The sequence below is a fragment of the Mesoplodon bidens genome (genome assembly GCF_964165515.1).
Source record: "Mesoplodon bidens genome assembly, chromosome: 19".
NCBI lineage: Eukaryota > Metazoa > Chordata > Mammalia > Artiodactyla > Ziphiidae > Mesoplodon > Mesoplodon bidens.
This window is the reverse complement of record NC_138179.1, coordinates 24,857,638-24,877,438: the sequence shown is the minus strand read 5'-3', so window position 1 is coordinate 24,877,438 and position 19,801 is coordinate 24,857,638. Positions and strand designations below refer to the sequence as shown.

The 19,801-nt window shown below is 46.1% G+C and overlaps 1 protein-coding gene across 1 annotated transcript in view; it reads right to left on the bottom strand.

The window, feature by feature from the left end:
• Positions 1 to 19,801, bottom strand: part of DNAH9 (dynein axonemal heavy chain 9) — a gene marked incomplete at its 5' end in the record, with an annotated part of 303,352 nt that overhangs the window by 171,262 nt on the left and 112,289 nt on the right. The window contains 4 exons of the mRNA XM_081219032.1: positions 1,481 to 1,619; positions 4,119 to 4,276; positions 12,935 to 13,039; positions 19,108 to 19,264. Of these exons, the coding sequence (XP_081075158.1) occupies positions 1,481 to 1,619; positions 4,119 to 4,276; positions 12,935 to 13,039; positions 19,108 to 19,264 (559 nt within the window). The remainder of the gene's footprint in view (positions 1 to 1,480; positions 1,620 to 4,118; positions 4,277 to 12,934; positions 13,040 to 19,107; positions 19,265 to 19,801) is intronic.

Here is a 19,801-nt window from a genome sequence, read left to right as displayed (position 1 = left end):
TGGCAGGCAGATTCTTAACCACTGTGCCACCAGGGAAGTCCCCTCAGGTCTTCCTTGATATTGTTTCTTCAGGGAAGTCTGATCCTTAGCCCAGGCGCAGCCACTGTGTCCTTCGCCTTCATCGTACACTGAACTCAAAGAGCAGCGTAGGTGCAGGAGCACACCCCGGGGAGGGCTGTGACCTGGCGCCTCAGAAGAGGCAGGAGACAGGGCCGCACGTGGTCTTTTGCAGACAGTGATAAGGACGCTGGTCTTTATCCTAAGTACAGTGAGGACCATTTCTAAATGACCCCTCCAGCTGGTGGCTAAAGAACAGACATGAAGAACTGGAGTAGAGGCAGAGAAACTAGTAGAGAGGAGAGGAACTTCCAAGCAAGAGACGTGGGTGCTTGCAACAAAAGTGGTAGAAAGAAAATAAGAAGTATTTGAGAAATATCCACAGGGTAGAAAGAACAGCCGTTCATTCATGATTAGACGTGGGGCTGAGGAAGAGGAAGGTGTCAAGGATAACTCCAGGCTTCCAGAATCAGCAAGTGAGTAAGAGATTTTTCTCCTGAAGCCCTGAATGCATCAGTGGGCCTGTGGTGGAGCTGGCAGGATCACTGGCTTTAGATACTGAGCTGGAGGTGCATTTTAGACAATCAGGGGACCTGTGGCATAGACCACTGAATATACAGGCTTGGAGTTCAACAGAGAAGTCTGGGATCGAGACGGGAAAGTGAGTCACTGGGCTGAAGCCAATGGTGGCTGAGAACTGACAGAGAGGATGCAGTGAGCCAGGGCCTGGGAAGTGTTGAGAAAACAGGGGAGGTGGCTTCTTTCTTTTTTTTTTTTTTTACTAAATCCATTTTGGACAGATTTCACAGGACTGAGAGAGCTCACTTTGTGGCAGCAAAGGTGATCCAAGTAAACACCCCAAGGGAAAGAGAAACTCATTGGGAACGCCCAGGAAGCTTGATTGGCTGTCCGTGACACCAAGAAATTCTCCATCTAAGGCATAAACCTTGGAGGCTCTGGGTCATGTTGTAAGGTCTCTTCTGGAAGGGGACCAGCCCTGGGCAGAAGCCACACTTAAGGAGCAGCAGCAATGAGCAGTGTGGCACTGCTTACTGCCTGACTCTCTGTCCCCAACCTTCCTCCCGTCTCTCGTTCCTTCAGGTACAGACCACTCCCTCCGAGGGCTTCCATTCACCACTGCCATGTTTCTCATGGGACACTGGTGATCTATGAGGTGCTGCTAAGTATTCTACTAAAAAGGGAGTTCTGTGGCTAAATCGTTTTTTGTTTTTAATTAATGCTGGGCTAAGAAAATGAACATGAATCTTTATTATAGATGTTTCTAGAGTGTTTAATATGCTTATGGGCACAGTGACTCTCTATGAGAAGGTTCTAATGTTTCCCTAACACACTGGCCCCAGAACCCGTCCAGAGCTGGGACAGTCACACACAACTGGTCGCCTGATCTAACCAGGGATTGTACCTGTTTGGAGAGAAGCTCTTTGCACAACTTGTAAAGGGTGATGAACTTCCTGGCTAGTGACCGTGCTTCAATGAATCCTTCTGCCACAAGCATGATTTCACAGATCAACTCAAAGTCTGGAACGACCATCGCACAAGGCCTGTGTAAGGGAGACAGAGGGCTGAGACAGTCCCAACCACGCAATGGAGGGGAGCTTGTAAGACAAGAGACACTGGCTGAGATCACGGACGGAGGCATGTGTGAGTGTGAAAACTGAGACCTTAGCAATTATTTCATTGAATACTTTTAATTGTTAAGATGAGTTAGTAAGGATAAAGGGAGTAAACTCTCTTGCTCAAGGTGATGGATGATGTGAGCAGATGGGGACAGAGGTGGGGCTACAATGCAAGTCTTGTAACTTGGGTCCAGTGTGCCTTATACAAGGCACAGATTAGTAAAGCCTGAGTAATTAGTAGATTACCAATTAGTGATCTTTTATCATAGATTAGGGGCTAAGGTTGAGGAATAGAGTCTCTCTTGTTATCTGCACAAAAATGAGAATCTATTTCTTCTCCTCAAAACTTGTCTCCTCTAAGTCTAGATGGTCAAACTTATTCTATGCTTATTTGCATACAAATGTCAATACCTAATGCTGAGGTCTGAAGTAGGCACCTATGAACCCCACTTTGCCACAAAATGGCAAATATGAGAACATAGAAGGGGATTTTTGTCTCTATATAAGGATTTATTGTGATTTTTCCCCCTCTAGGTCTAGAAACATTTTATTTTAAAATTAGTTAATTTTAAAATTAATTCATTAGGTATGTGATAGGAGACTAAAGTTGTTACGTTTCTTTAATTGCATTTTCCCTACACTGATATAAAATTTTCAAAAACATATCATTCAAGTACATTTTTCCTTTATATTATTTTAAATTTCATTCAAATTCAAAGGAGCATGAAATACTTAGATTCTCAAAATTAATTTGTAACCTAAAATAAGGTTAAATATGCATCCATACAACGGAGTGCAATGCAGCTGTGAAAAATAATGCTGTAGAAGAAAAACTATTTAATGACACAGGAAAACATTAATTAATGAAGGCAGGGTACTAAACTCTATAGAGTCTGATTCCAAGTTTGAAAAAGAAATACTCTGCGCCCACAATACTGGAAGGCAGGTGGCAAGGGGTCACACTGACTTTCTCTGGATGATAGGACTGGGGTGGGCGGAGCAGAGTCTGGAATCAGACTGCCTAGGTTCAAACTCTAGTTCTGCTGCTTACTAATTGGGTTACTAATTGGGTTACTAGCTAACCTTAGTAACCCTGGGGAATCTGCTGAATCTGTTTTCTCACAGTTCAAAGGGGGATCCTAATAGTATCTACCTCATAGGGTTTTTGTGAGAGTTAAATGTGAAAGTAGATGTTTGTATTTATTATTTTTACAAGTACTTTTCTGTTTTTCCCCCAAATTTTCTTCTATGGTTATATGTTCCCTTTAAATTCAGGGGAAAAAATGTAAGGAATAATTCTTATCTGGGTGATAACCCCTGTCCGGTATTGTTCATAGCACACAGTTTATTTAATAAATACTTTGCATAAGCAAATAGTGATCAGTATAGTACTCTGTGGCACCAGTTCCCACAGCCTGCTGACATTCTTGGTTAAGGTGGGGACCTGCCTGAAGGAGGAGGTACCGCCCCACCCCTGGAGCAGTGAAAATGAGGGACTGAAGGACACAGGGAGCTTTCCAGTGGCCTCCTGGGCCTCTATGTCCGCAACAGAGAGCGCTGGGTCTCAGTCCAAAGACGAGACAGACAGCTTTGTTTTCGCTCTCACAGCCTCTCTCTCGGGTACCAGTTCAGTAGACAGACAATCAGAAGCCATGAAGGATCTTTCAGCTTTCTCTTTGTTGGGCTGACTTCTCTTTCCTGAAAAAAGAACGAAGACTCCAGCCCCTACTAGGAAATGCTTTTGTGTTTTCTTACCTCAATAGAGAACATTGAAAAGCGTGGCAATATCCACTGGTGGCAAAGGTAAAATAAAAGAGGTGCTATCATGTATCACCTGTGAGAGGGTCATTCAGCACAGCTCTTTGTAGAAAGCAATTTGGTAATGTGTATCAAGAGCCTTAAAAATGTTCCTCCCTGTTAATTCAGTGATTCCATTCCTGGGAAGCTAGCCAAAGAAAATAATCATGCATACAAAAAAATACTTATGTATATTATACCATGATGAATACATTTATTTTAACTGTTATACTTAACTACTGTGGACTATTTAACTACATTGTGGACCATGCAGTTGACAGAATAAAATGCAGTCATGAAATGAGATTTCTTAAGAATACCTAACAGAAGAAGAAAGCATTTATGATAGGATTATGATAGACTATGAAATGAAGAAACAAAACAATACAAAACTGTGTGTTGACCACACACGTAGACTAAAAATGCATGATTTTATATGCCTGTAAAGAAAAGAACACAATTAAGCAAAAAATAATTTTACTGGTGATGGCATTAAACGTGGTTTTGTAAAATCTACCTTTTTATATGTTCCACATTTCTTTTAATATATATGTCATACATTTTCAGTGGAAAAAATAAAAGAAGCTTCTCTCTGGGGCCCTTGCACGGGGCAGAGCAGACGCTCACCTGAACAGGGCCTTGAGGTTTTCCGGCAGCTCCGTGCGGCCAGCGTAGCCTGGGTTCATGGTGATGAAGATGCCCACAGAAGGGTTCAGGCTAATCTCCTCTCCAAGGAAGTTGAACCGCTGCTTCTTATCTCGAATTGCATCTTGAATGCTTTTTACCTGGTGAACGAGTCATCGGAAAATGCTCCCTCTGCGTACCAGAGGCAGAGTGGTAGCTAAGGCTGGGACCCTGTGGTCACACAACACAAACACTTGCTCTGGGCCCCGCTTCATGGAAGGACAGGACTGGTCACTGCGCCCTGGGCTCTTTACCGATGGGCACTGGGTGAATGTCCAAAAGAAATCTGGCCACCCGTCTCCCCATATCCACGCTTATCACATGGTGCCTAAGAGGTTGGGGGTGAACAGCAAACAACTCTGACCGCCAGTCCTCTCCACACTGACCGCTGTCTTGAGCATTGTTCTGTATTATGTCATGTGATCCTCACCAGGATGCTCTGAGTGGGGGGCTCTTTAGTACCATCATCCCAAGAGGTGGAGTAGTTTGCTGAGCCCTACACAGCTGCTAAGTGCTGGCGTCTGCATCTGAATCCAGGCACATGGATTCTGGAGCCTGGGCTCTTAGCTGCTACATGATGGAGAGAACACTAGGACCTACCCACTAGGCTTGTTCTAGGAGTAAATGAAATAAAGTCCGCAAGGAGTTTAGCACACAGAAAACGCTCAAAAATAGCAGCTAACATGGGAACTCTTGATGTGACCGCCGCCATCACTGCAGTGTGTCCTCATCTGGATCTAACCCTCTCGGCTACTCCCCCGTCTACATCTCTGGAACAAACCTGGAAAACACAGGCGACACAGGGATGGAGCGTATGGTGAGGAGGGGAAGACAAAGCAAGGGGAGGCTGGGCCAGATCCCCAGGGGCTATTTGTGCCTTTCTAAAGAGATTAGACTTTTCCTTAAATGTGGTCTGGAGCCGGAGGGGATTTAATAAGCTGAAGGTTGACCTGGTTAGATCTAGATTCTAGATCATACTTATAGCAGTGGAAGGAGAGACAGAAATGAACATCTGGTGCTTTGGAAAAGCGTGTGTGGTAATGATCAGCAACAGAAGGAGGGAAGACAAAAGGGCTCACTTGTCCAGCCAGGCCTGGAATGTCTCTGAGCATTTCTAGCCTCTCAGGGCTCTTCCCAGCTGGGAAGCTGGGGCCGGCGCAAAGGTTTGAATGAGGCTCATGCATATCAGCTGTGATCAGGGTGTTTAGAATAGTCAGGGGTTCCGTGGAGTTGGGCTGCAGGGATATGCGTGTGTGTGTGTGTGTGTGAGTGAGAGAGACAGAGACAGAAAGACAGACAGACAGACAGAGAGAGAGAGAGGGAAGCACAGAGAAAAACAGCTCGAGTGTATATAAGAGAGAAGGAGAGAGGAACAGTTGGATCTTAAACAAGAGAGAGACAGAGAGCCAACTGGACCACATACCAGAGACAGAGACAGAGAGAGACAGAGAAGGAGAGGGAGGGAGAGAGAGAGAGCTGGACCATAAACAAAAGAAAGAAGAGAGACAGACAGATAGAGACAGAGAGAATTAAAGCTGGAACACTTATAAAGGAGAGAGACAGAGACATAGAGATAGCTGGACCAGAGAGACAGACACACAGACAGACAGAGACAGAGAGAGAGAAGGAGAGAGAGAAGGAGAGAGAGAGGAAGAGAGCCTGAAGGCAGCTGGACCATCCACCACGGGCAAGGCTCTCTCCAGTGCCTGGAAGGGCGGTATCTGCCAGAATGCCTGGCGGGTCCACAGTTGGGATTCAGCTGCTTTCCCAAGTGAAGCTCTGATGACAGAATGCGTCTGAGCTCACAGCAGTTAGCTGGAGGCTGAAACGTCTTTTCCGCGCACAGCATGTCAGTGTGTCCTGGCAGAGGCAGCCTCCAGCACCCAGCACGCTGGCCAAACAGCTTGGGCTCTGCTGGTTCCCGTGGCACTTGTAGCACTGCTGGGCCATGGGGCCTCTCGCCACCCTCATCACCCTGCAAGGCCTGCGAGTGGGGAAGGCTGGGGTCTCTCCTTCCGCCCCGGTCCTGCCACCTGTAAAATACACAGAGCTCTCCCCTTGTGGTGGAGTGGGGAAGGGACTTTCATTACTACTTGCAAATGGCTCTGACACCTTTGGGCTAAGGCCAGAGCCCGGGACCCTTTCTGCCATTCGCTCTGACTCAGCACTCTCTCCTGCACCCCGAGGCCCAGACACCTCACGCTCAGCGAGAATCTGTGAGGCACTGTGGGACTTGTGGCATCTGTGCTTTTGTGTAAAATTCTGTGGGGGTTCTTGAGGGAGAGTGTCGGATAGACTCGAGGAGGCAGTTAAGGCTGGAGCCTCACTGCTGACAGCAGCCTCTGATGGCCCGGCTCACGCAGGACAGGAGGCCGTCTGCCTGGCATTTCCTTGCTGCCTTAGAAGCAGCTGAGGTCCACGGAACAAGCCACTGGACTGTAACAGTGTCCAGGGTCCAGGGGGCCTGGTAAAGTCCGGAGGTCCTTCAGGAGGCGGTGGGGTGGGGGGAGGGTAGAAGCAGGTGAACTGGGATCATACGGATTAAACTGAAGTCTAGCCTGGTGGAGGTGCACATACAGGTAGGTACGGACTGTATCTAAGATGCCAGGTACACTCCTCTCTCGTGGGGGTCCGTTTCCCCACTAAAGACTCATCACTTTTGCCATGGGGAACAATAACGAAATAATAACTGCCATTTACTGAGCACTTGATATGTATCAGGCACTTTTCTGAGAATTTTATGTGAATTAACCCATTCAGACCTTTCAACAGCTGTATGAGATGGCTGGATCCTCATTTCATAGATGGGGAAACTGAGGCTGAAGGCAGTGAAGACTGTGCTACAGTCCTGGAAGATGCAGGCACTAGGGGAGGCATGAGGGAACTCTATACTATTTTGCAACTTTTCTGTAATTGGTTTTCTATGATTTCCTACAATTCTAAAATAAATTCAAAATAAAAAGTTAAAAGAAAAATGAAACTTGCCAGATGTCTAACAGTTGGTAAGCGGGGCAACCTGAGTTAAAATCAGGCAGTCTGGGGCCAAAGCATATACTTTTAGTCACTTCCCCACACGGCCTTCTACCAGTAGGAACACTGCCAGCCACACATAGCTCCTCATGTAATATAGACCATTTCAGAGAAATTTGTTTTGCTCTGAAAATAATCATGTTTGTTACAATTTAGAGACATAGGTTTCCATGAAATAAAAAAGGTGCTTTCTCCACCCATTAAGAAAACAAACAAAAATGGAGAGCTATGTAGAAACCAGTGTCCTCAACTGGGGGTGATTTTGCACCTGCCCTCCCCAGCGGACATTTGGCCACATATGGAGACATGTTTGTTGTCACAACTGGGGGGGAGGTTGCTGCTTGCATCTAGTGGGTAGAGGCCAGGGATGTAGCTAAACATCCTGAAACGCACAAGACAGATCCTTGCAACAAAGAATTTTCAGGCCCAAGACAGCCTTAGTGCCTAAGTTGAGAAAACCATGATCTGGACCAAACATTTTACCAATGAGGAAACTGAGGGCAAGAAGATACAAGTGACTTGTCCACCATTCCACACCTTGTGTCCCTGGGTCCTACCAAATTCGCATGCACATTCTTGGCCCCAGCCCAGACTGACCAAATCAGAAACTCTGGGGGTGTGGTCCAACAAAGCACCTTTTTTTTTTTTTTTTTTTTTTTGTGGTACGCGGGCCTCTCCCTGTTGTGGCCTCTCCCGTTGCGGAGCGCAGGCTCCGGACGCGCAGGCTCAGCGGCCATGGCTCACGGGCCCAGCCGCTCCGCGGCATGTGGAATCTTCCCGGACCGGGGCACGAACCTGTTGCCCCTGCATCGGCAGGCGGATTCTCAACCACTGTGCCACCAGGGAAGCCAACAAAGCATCTTTTAATAAGCCCTCCGGGAGATTCTGATGCATGCTGAAGTCCAAGAACCACTGCAGTCCAGTCAGTTCTTAGATTTCTACTCGTACTTGCTTCTGCCCAGGTGTCTCCATTCATACCTGCAGACTGACCCCCCTCCACCTCTCAAGGAGCCTGAGTCCTCCGATCCCTCTGCCCCACCTGCCATGGAGAGGACACGTCCCTGCAGCCCACTCACCTGGACCAGCCAGGCTTGATCCTGTGGGTCTTGGTGGGAACCCAAGCTCCACGGTCCTCAAGGATTTTCTCTTTGCTTTACAGTCTCCCTCTCAGCTGTGGTTCTCAATGCTTGCTGAACATGAGAACCATGCAGGAAGGTTTTTTTTGAACTTTGATGCCCTGGTCCTGCCCCAGACCAATGAAATCAAAATCTTTGGGGTGGAGACTGTGCATTTGTGCACTGCTATTTTTCAGAATTGCCAGGCAATTCTAATGTGCAACCAGGGTGGAGAATACTGCACCCAGGGCAGCTTGTCTACAAGTTCATGGTGCCTATGAACCACTGGGGGTCTTCTGAAAATGCAGATTCTGTTACAGCAGGTCTGTGGTGGGTTTTAGAGTCTGCGTTTCTAATAAGTGCCCAGGGGATGCTGATGCTGCTGGTCCACCGCTGGAGCAGCATGGGGCTAGATGCCACCACCCCACCCAGCACCCTCCACTGTCCATTCTCAGGACAGCTGGTGGTCAATTAAGTGTCCTTGCCCCAGAACCACAATGCCCCATTCCAATTCATGAGCCTCCACTGCCTCTTGACTAGATGGGCTTGCTTTCTTTCAGTTTCTACAGGCTTTAACTGCACCTCTTGAATGGAACTTCCTTCCTGCCTTATATTTTAGATGCATGTGTAGGTCTTACTTCTCTGTATTGCAGCCCAGCTCTGATATCAAATGAGAGGTCCTGCTATCTACACAAGCCACGTGTGCTTGTCTGACCACAGTGGCTTGACGGGATATCTTAAGAATGACATCTTTCCCTCCAAAGACTGGAAGTTGGTGATCACAGACAGTTCTGCCCCTATACCCTCCCACGCCGGTAGGGCCTTGCATCAGACACACTGGTGAAGTATCAAAGTCATCCCATCTTACTTGCAGGTGATAAATTTTAAGGAGGCCATCGGCTAGCCCTAGGCTATGCTCCTCCCCTCAGCTTTTTCTCCACACCCCTCTACGTTGTCCCCCTACATTCTAGGGAAGTGGCCCATTCATTCTGTGGTCCCCTGAGGTCATTCTCTTCTCCAGCCTTTGCCCCCAAATGCCATGCATTATTAAAATCCTGCCTGGCTCACTCCATGCTTCTCTTTGCAGTGGAAGATTGGAGTCTGCTGCCTTCAGGAAGTACAAACCACTCATCACTTTTTACATTTAAAAGAATATGTCTATGTTTTTACCTTAGACCTTAAACCCCTATATAAAGGGTGTGTTACATAGGAGTTCCCTTGGCTCTGGGATGCTAGCATTGGTTCAGCTCCTTGAGTACTTGGAACACTGCTATGATGGGCTCCCGAGTCCCTGCCAGCTGCCCCGCTGCTTCTAGCCACTTGCTGCCCCAGCCCAGCCTACTGCCAGGGCTCGTACCTGTGGAAGGGACAAAGTGGCAGGGACGCCTGACCAGGCAGTGTGGAGGGGGACCAGTGGCTGGAGGTACAGCGTAGTGGCACATGTCTCCTCGCCCAGGTAACCCAAGGCCTAGGGAGCTGATTGCAACAGTAGTGGCAAAATTCCCCCAAAAGTATGTAGTATCTTCTACGTTCTAAGAATAACAGAGTAATTGTTCTTGGAATTGCCACGGTTTTCCCAATGGGATATGCAATTCTGCTTGGCCAATCTGACAGAGACATGAAAATTTCCACCTCCAAGAATAGCGAGGCATGCTCACTTTTGTAGAAGTTACTGGGAAGAGGGGCACCGACATGTGAGGAGAGGAGAGGAGGGGAGGCAGCAGAGGAGGGGTAGGGCGGGTACAACTGTCACAGCTGGTGCAGCTTCTGCACCAATATGCCAGCCTGGATTGCAGCGTGAACCGTTAGTGCAATTTTCTCCTTGGACGGGTCTATGATTTTAAATGGTACTAGCTCAGATTTTGCCCAGGCTGTTGTCAGACCACTTTCTTGAGAATGTTTCCTATGATGTATTCCTAGACGAGAGTGTGGAAGCATCAGGGAATTCCAGATTGAATTTATTTCATTTAATTCCAGAAGCAAAAGGGAATTAATCTTGAACTCATCACTGACCTTGTGTTTGGCAGTTTCAAAATACTGTAAGGCAAATTCACAGCATCTGTCTACTATGCACTGGGGACAGTGGCTGTTGGGCACTGCCTCATCGGTTAGGACACTGTTAAGTTTGTGAAGACAGCCAGAGCCTGGCCGGCTGAGAAGGAGTGAACAGTGCAGGGGAGACTGCTGAGACCAGGGAGTAGACCCTTCTTCCCTGTCCTGTGTGTTCTAGCCTTCTACATTTCTTCAACCCATTTCCTGCAGGGTTCAGGTAATAATGACAGTAATCATGAACATCACCACACCCACCCCCCACCACCATCATCATGGTCATCACCATCATCATCATCATCACCACCACCACCACCATTACCACCATCACCATGGTCATCACCATCATCATTATCACCATCACCACCACCATCAACATCACCACCACCATTACCACCACCATCACCATCACCATCATAACAGAGACTAATATTTATTGTGTGCCTCTACTATGTGTAGGGCTTTGTTTAAGTGCTTTACATATGTTAACTCACTTAATAATTACTACAACTGCATCTAGTAGTTATTAGTATTATTAACTCCCTTTACAAATGTGGAACTGGAGACATGGACATGCCAAGGTCACACAGCTAGTAAAGTGGCAGAACCAGAACTGAACACTGGCAGTGTGGTTTCAGAGCTTACACACATAACCACCTCTCCCCTGCCTTGTCTGGCTAACTCCACTCTACAGGAACCTGCTTCTTTTAAAAGCCCAATTCCATGTGGAACTTGTTTATACCTCTGGAGCCCAAGAAGAGGTCTCTGCTGACCTTGTTGCAGCTCCCACCTTCTGTTCTTCCCCTGGGCTCCTTGTGGGGACACAGGGAGACAGCCCGTCAGCAACCCCAGGCACTGAGTGCTGCATCGGGACACCACAGGTGTGACTATTCCTGTGGATGGTCCTGGGTTTAAGTGGGGAAGTAACAGCAGCACAGCCTAGCTGATGAGAACAAGAAGCTCCCCAGAAGCTGTGGCAAGCAGCCAGGAAAGGGGGCAGAAAGTCATAAAAGCAGAGATGAAAGAGGTGGGCATAAAGATGGGTAGAAATAATTATGGGTTATCGATCCCAATAGACACTGTGGCAAGAAGCTTATGCTTCTCTCTTGACTTTCAGAACCGTTCTAGGCCTAGAATTCGTACTGCAAGAAAGGTTCATTTTCTTTTACTCTACATCTTGTATCACAAAACTCAAACAGTCTTTACAAATGCATCATTCCTGGTTGCAAGTTGTGAGGTGACTACTTGGAGGTGAATGCAGTCAGTGGACATGTTTTGTTTGTTCAGCTCAGGTTTTGTTTTTAATTAAATAAATTGCCAACTTTTAGAAATCTAGAGATTTTTAATAAAAATCTGGACTCTCAGCTTCTCCTTAAAATGTAAAAGATCTGGCAACACCGGCCTCGTACTCTCACGAGGCAGAGGTGTGCTGGTAAACGTGTAACAACCAGCTCTCCAGGAAGAAAAAAATGCCCCAGTTTGTAGGATTTGCCCATTTCCGTGGTAGGCAATTTCAGGCTGCCAGTGTGACGGCACAGTCAGCTCTTGTGAACCAAGCCAGTCAAGGGTTTTCCGCGGGGAGAGTGTTCAGGCAGCTCTGTGCTTACTTCTACCGACTCCTACTGAATCCAACAACCCTAAGGAAAGGGAAGACCCCATATCACCCCTGGGAACAAGAGAAGAACCTACATTTCTGCAACTTTCAGGAGCTTCACCAAGAAACAGTGCAGACAAGCATCAGCGAGTTGGTACAAAGCAGACTTTCAGCAAAGGTCTGTTCACTTTTTTCTACCCCCCCTCTTTCTGCTGCTCCCACTGTCTATGGGATCCTTACCCAAATCCAAATCCTCTCCTCTTTTCAAGGCCTGGCTTCAAGATAACAGAAATCAAATCACATCTAGAACATTGAAGAGTGTCTCAGGAACTCAAGATTTTTGAAGTTAGGAATAGTGTCCTATTCAACTGGGGACCCTTCACACTGGCCTTGAGCACAGCACTGACTATGCTGTAGGTGTTTAGTAAGCGCTTCCTGGATGACCTGAAAGACAAGTGCCATACTTAGGGGAAATCTAACCAAAAGCTGATTTTCTTCATCCAACAACACTCATGCTGCCCCCTCACTTTGTACATAATTAGGTGAGCAAGGCTGAGGGAGGTGGGGTGCCTGGCTAGGATGCTCAGCGAGGAAACAGATGAGCTGAATTTCAAGTCCTGGTCTGACAACTTCCCAAGTCTGTGCCTCTTCTAAGGAGCTGGGCTCTGCCATCTTTTTGGATCCTTTCCTACCCCTGTGAAGCAGGTGCATGGATGTTCTTTCTTCCTGTTTTACAGAGGAGGAAATGGAAAATCATGGCCAGTAAATGGATCCATCTTGGTAGGGACCAGCACGATACCCATATCCTGCACCCAGGCCTGATTTTAGCAGGTGGAAGAAAGGGCAGGAAATGCAACAGGGGAAAGGGTAGAGGCAAGTGGATGAGGAGAGGGTAAAAGCAAGAGGATGCACAAGTCCTCAGTGCTTGGCATGAAGACCACAGCGCTCCCATCAAGTTCTGGCCCCCATACCTGCACAGCCACCACTGACAAGACCTCCACGGAGATTCGATTAAACTCATCAAAACAGCCCCAGGCACCGGTCTGAGCAAGGCCCTTGTAGATGTTGCCGCAAGACTGCAACAAAATGTACAAAGATTAAATTACTATCTGCTGGGCTTACTGTTAGACATCTAAGTAATTTTCCATCCCCTTTAGTATAGAACTTCCAGTTCCCTAAAGACCACTGGTTAGAAACTCGTATTAAAATTTCAAGGACAATTAAAATTTTGATAGCTTTGGGTGCTGACATAAGTCATGGGATCAAACAGAACCTTTTCAAGACACTTCGACCAAAATCCCTTTAAAATGTCATCAGGCTTGTATTGATTCTGTAGCTTTCAAAATCCCAGGAAACGAATAAAATATTATATTTCTTGCACCATACAGACAAAAATCCTTCCACTCAGCATTCGGCATGTGCTGATGAAAAAGTTTATGTCTGTATCTTTGAATTCATGCAAAATACCCAGGTTTCCCAGAGTGATGGGAAGCTGGAGATGGGGGTGGGAAGGGAAGTTTGGAAATAAACTACAGGTAAATCTTTTTAAATGAGAGTAAGGGAATAATTTCAGATGGAAGATGGTATATCTGTCCTAAAAATGAAAACCACTCTGGCCATTCAATGTGAACTAGTAAACCATGGAGCCATATAAAGGGAGAGACGACTGGGAGACACTCAAGGCCATTGGCAAGGAAACATCACTGATGTGCTCAGAACATGCAAATAGTCGAAAAGTCCATTCATTTACTCAGTGGGCATTTTTTGACTATCTGCTCCACGCACAGCTCACGTGCTAGACCCAGAGAGGCTCAGTCCCTCTAAGAGCTTCTAGTTAGGTTGTGGAGATAAGGCATACAAATAAAACAGGTAAATTGCTACATGAGCAGTGGTTCCAATGGATAATATAGATCACAAATGTTATGCAGTCCAGAGAGGGGTGGGTCAAAGGGCTATAGACGGATCAGTTTTGCCAAAGAATTGAATTTCACATAGTACTACAACAGCACTTTCCAAAGTTTATTTCATGGAATGCCAAAGCTGGGAGATGCTCCTTGAAGACAAGACTCTCTGGTAAATCAAGTTTGGAAAACACTGCTTTCTGTAACCCACTTTGGTCAATTTACAATGTATAAGGGCATTTTAAGGGCCCTGAGAAGTCAGGCAAAATTAAATTAGTTCAACTTTGTTATATGGCTAGGATTTTTTTTTTCCTCATGTGACCCCTGATTTTCTCAGAATGCATTCTGGCAAACATTAGTGTAGTGGAAGGAACATAAGAACAGAACCAGAAGATCTGGAGTATTGATATCTCACAGAAGTACATGGTATCTTCAGAACATACACTGGAATCATGACTTAATAAGATAACAGTGTCTGTGCAGGCATAGCAGAAGGATAAGGGCTTTCCAGGACGAGGAAGGATTATGGACAAAGGATGAGCAAAGTCATGGTAGGTACAGAGAAAAATAAAGGTGTCATTTTGGCATGAAAGTTGATTTAATAAAGAGGGTCACGGTTCTGAAAAGGCTTGAATTATTGTAAGAGATCTTTGGAGGTTTGGAGCAGAGAAAAACATGATTAAATCGGTATTTTAGGAGACCCAGTCTAACATCACATAAGCTAGGTTAGATGCGGGACAGACTTTGAAAACAGAGGGAAGAATCAACCCCACCTTTTACTAAGCTCCTTGAATTAACTTATTTCTCTGTTCATGCAACAAATCTACTCTGAGCCTGTGCTATGTGCCAGGGGTTGTCCTAGGTCATGAGGATTCAGCCCTGAACAAGGGAGAATTGACCCGATCCTCAAGGGTTTTGGATCCTAATGGGGAAAAGACAACGAACACAAAAATAAGAAACTATCAGTAGTGATAAGTCCCAATGGAGTCTTAACATGAGGGTAACGTGGCTATTTATTTATTCATTCTGTTTTATTGAGACGTGATGGACATGTAGTTATTTCAGATTGAGAAGTCACAGTCTCTCTGAGGAGGTGACATAAGTTCTAGGCATTGTGTTTGTGTGCTCAAAATAATTCTGCAGGTGGATATTGCTAGTATTATATTCATGAGTGTGTGTGTGTATACATATGTATATATACACGTATATATAATAAAATGTAATATATATTTTATATTTCATTTATATGACATACTTATATTCCCGAACTTCTGCTTAGTATTTGTGACATTTGACAGGTTGCCATATATACATGACATTTGACAGGTTGCCACACACACATATATATATGTAAAATAATAAAACAGCCTGTCAACTATCACATACACACGCATTACATATATGTATATCACATACACACATTAGATATATATTGCCACCTGTCAAAGGTTATAAACACTAAGTCAGAGTTTTGAGAATCAAAATCCATGCTTCTCCAGCTAACAGTGGTTTTAAAACTTTTTAAAGCTGTGGATACCTTTCATCAAATGGAAATCCAATACATAAAACAGAAGAAAGTAGAGTTTCCATAGGGGGATAATCGTCACCCCACACTTTACCCCCAAGGGCCTGAGCAGAACCCAGGACTCCATGTGGCCCCGTTTTTTGACAGGAAACAATTAAGATGTCACCACAACAGCATGATGGTACCATTAGCTGGGCTGGGCTGTCGCCTTGCCATAAGATGGTGAGTTTCTGGGACAGGATAAGGGCTCTCAGAATAAGGCTGAAGGCCTGGAAGCGAGAGCCTTGCTGAAGGAAGAATAAACATTGCTGACTGATTGGAATGATGGAAGGAAGGACAGGAAACAATTAAGATGTCTTAAGATGTCCACCCTGGCCCACGGGGAAAAATAAGATGATTAGTATTGATGGGATGAGGAACCTGGCCGGAAGGAAACAGGGAGTCAGCAGGAACTGTCTGAGACGAGTGTTGACCGAATATGAGAGAAGGGCATCCAAACGGAGGCCTCTACTGCCTAGTTAAAGACACTACCAGAACTTCAGTGAAGACGGAAAACAGATTCAGGAGTCATCCGTATAAAAGTAAACCTTGAAATGATGAAAGGGGGTCAAAAAATGAGATCAAGAAGGCAAGATCAGATAGAATCGTGGAAGGATAATGTTTCAGAAGCATAGAGAGCAGGGTTTCTCAAGGAGTGGGTGTTCTATGGTACTGATGCCATGGAGAAGTCACAGAATTCCAGATACTTTCAGATTCAAAGTCATTTGATGTTTCAGCAATAGCCTCTCCAAATTGAGGTCCAGGGGGAAAGTATTGCTGCTATAATATGAAGAATGTCTTAGCACTAAAACAGCAACCATTTCCAGAGAAAGTGGCTAGTTTTATGGGTTTTCCAGCCAGCACTAGTAGAGTAAAGCAAACCCTAACCCTAACCCTTTCCCCCAAGCCTCCACACAGTTCTTGCGTCCACCCCATTACCCGACGCCTCCCTACAGAATCCCTGAGGCAGAGGGGATTGTGAGGGTCCTTGACAAAGCCCAAACTCTCCTCTTTCCTCCTCCTCTGTTTCACCCTGACCCACGCCCTCCCCAGGTTCACTAAGTATCATTTAATTTTTTCAAGCCTCAATCTTTCTTTTCCGTTTCTGCTACCCCGTCATCGGCTTCTCTGCCTCTCTGGTTTGAACGACTGCAATGTTCTTCCTAAAATGTTCCTCCCCGCCTTCCAGTCTCTTCCTGTCTCCCTTCATCTGGCTGCCCAGGGAGTCTTCTTTAAAGACCGTCTGTCTTCATCACGCTCCCGCTTCAGTCCTGCAGCCTGCAGCGTTTCTGTGGCCTGACACCTCAAGGTTAGAGCTTCCCAGTGGTCTTGTGTTCCTCCTCTCCCTGCTCAACCCCATCTCCCATCCTCCCCTGCTCCCCGATCCACTCGAATGGACTCCACTGTGGTTCCATGTTTGTTTCTAGCTTGTTCTCTAGAGACAATGAAACAGAATACACTGCTGTGAGTGACGCTGGTGAAGGCTCTTTCTGACCTTCACTCCTTTCCTCTCCTCGCCCCAGCCAAACCCTGTGAAGAGAGCTCAGGGTGAAGTCAGCACAGGGAGAAGGGGAAGGACAGCAACTGCACAAAGAACTCGGTCCTGTTTTTGAAGCTGATGTTTTAGTGGGTGGGGCTGCGTTAAAATGTCACACGCCCTGTTTGGTGCTCATCCAAACCTTAACAACCTTAAACAACCTCAGCTCTCACCTCCTCCATGATGTCTTTTCTGACCAGAGCACTTGGTGGCTCTCCCACAGCTCTGGAGCATTCCAGGGATTAGAGTTCGCAGAACACGCATTAGCACTCAGGGTAGTGCTGTCTGCTATCTCCCCTAATTATTTCATATATCATTCCTGTCTCTCCTAATGGACTGGGTTATGCTCACTCTATCTATCTATCTATCTATCTATCTATCTATCTATCTATCTATCTGCCATTCATCTATTATCTCCCTCTCTCATCTCTCTGTCATCTACCTACGTATCTCTTTCTTCCTTCCTCCTTTCCTTCCTTCCTACCCATCTCTCTATCTCTCATATGTCTGTCTATCATCTATCATTTATCTATTTATATCTATCATTCATCTATTATCTCTCTCTCATCTCTGTCATCTGTTGATGTGCCTATGTTTTCTTTCTTTCCTTTTCTCCTTCCTTCTTTCTTCCTTTCTTTTTCTTTCTTTCTCTCTCTTTCTTTATCATCTACCTACCTATCTATCTCTGATATCCTCCCATGATTCCCAACAGATGCTGAGCAATGGTGATGCTCAATAAATTAAGTTGATTGCTGGTGTGTACTTTGAGATAAAAATAATTCTGAATAGCTGGACAACAAAGGGAAGAGGAGGTTTACAGACTGCTTACTTATTGAGGCTGTTTGGTTACAAAGGATGTTTGGTGTCTAGGAAGGGATCACCTTACCTTTGCTGTATCGCACAACGGCTATACCTACTGTTCTTGCTCTGATCTGTGTCTGTACTAGACGCACATGACTGAAGCTTTGCACAGTTCAAACAAATTAAGGGCAGACTCCTCCTCTCGCCCTGTACTCTAAGAGGAATTGGTGGGGTCAGGGTTCAGTAATAAGTTTTTCTTCTTTTTTTTTTTTTTTGGCGGTATGCAGGCCTCTCACTGCTGTGGCCTCTCCCGTTGCGGAGCACAGGCTCCGGACGCGCAGCCTCAGCGGCCATGGCTCACGGGCCCATCCGCTCCGCGGCATGTGGGATCTTCCCGGACTGGGGCACGAACCCGCGTCCCCTGCATCGGCAGGCAGACTCTCAACCACTGTGCCACCAGGGAAGCCCCCTCTAAATTTATTTTTAAATTAAATGTATTTTACAGGCAATATATCACATCATATATATATATATATAAATATATAAATATTTGATCTATTTAGTGCAAATGTTTTCTTTTTCCACTCTAAATTTATTTACCTGCTATCCTATTTTCAAAAGGGAACTTAAGGCAGTTTACAAAAATACATACAATAAAATAGAAATGAGACAGTGAGACAATCTGTTATGCTTTTTTCAAAAAAAAGAATCTGAATAAGGTCTAGTTGTGAGCAGAACGTTGCTAGCAGAGAAGTGACCTAATGGGCCTCTTGTTTCTTTCGCCTTTCTCTATGACACAGAGCCTGGAATACATTTAAAAATGTAAAAATGATGAGTGCCTGGATGAAGAACATTACCCTTGCACTTGTCTTTTGTGTACCTCTTGCTAAAGATAGTGGTTACTCTAGTATGTCTTCGGAAGCCAAACCTAGAATATTTTGCCCTTGTAGAAATTCTGGGGAAATGCCCACTTTTACACAAGAGCACATCTATGACTTTTATGTGAAGATTTTTATATCAGCCACTTATGAGCCTTTCTGTGGTTCTGGGTCAAATCATGAATTTAGGCCTTTGGATATATGTTCAGCTTCTTCATTTTACAGATGACGAAAGGAAGACCCCAGAGGTGAAGTCATCTTTCTGTGGTTGCAAAGCTCATCAGTGGAAGTGGATTCCACGGTGCTACAGTTTATAGGGAGGTCCACAAGCTCCTGAGGGCAAGGGTCCTCAGGCCTCCTGTGAAGGAGCAGGGACCTCCCTGTCTGGGCCTCTGAGCTAGACCAGGGTGGCGAGGATGAAGCTGTGGCCCAGCTCCTAGTCCCCCCGAGGCTGGGCCTGTACCTTGTAGTCCATCTGCTCGGAGCAGTTAAACACGTAGACCATGATGCCCAGTGCTCGGCCCAGGTCCTTGGTGGTCTCTGTCTTGCCTGTGCCTGCAGGTCCTGCTGGAGCCCCACTCATGGTCAGGTGCAGAGACTGGGTGAGGGTGATGTAGCACCTGCCAAACACAGGAGGGTGGAGGTCACTCTCAGTGCCACAGATGGCCCCACAAATAGCTCTGGCCCTGCTGGGTCCTAGTGAGATAGAGCTGAGGTTCAGGGCTGTGAGAGATTTGGCACAGCTTCTGTGAAGGAAAGCCCAGAGCCCCCAACTCTGTTCCCCTCTGCGCTGTGGGTGGAACTTTCTAAAGGATCATCTGATCATGATGCTCCCTCCCTGAAGGGCACCAGGGGCTCTCAGCCCGGCCCTTCCTGACCTTGCCCCCACTTACTCTAGCTCATTTCTCATTGGTTCCTTCCCCCCAGCCCCAGTATGTTTAAGTCCATTCATGAAGAGCTATTTTCACTTGCCCAGTGCTATGGTCTGAACGTTTGTGTCCCCACTAAATTCATCTGTTGAAATCCTAACCCCCAAAGACTGTGGTGTTAGGTGGTGGGGCCTTTGGGAGGTGATGAGGTCATGAAGGGGGAGCCCTCAGGACTGGGCTTGGCGCCTATTAAAGAGGCTCCGGAGTGGTCCTTGCCCCTTCTACCAT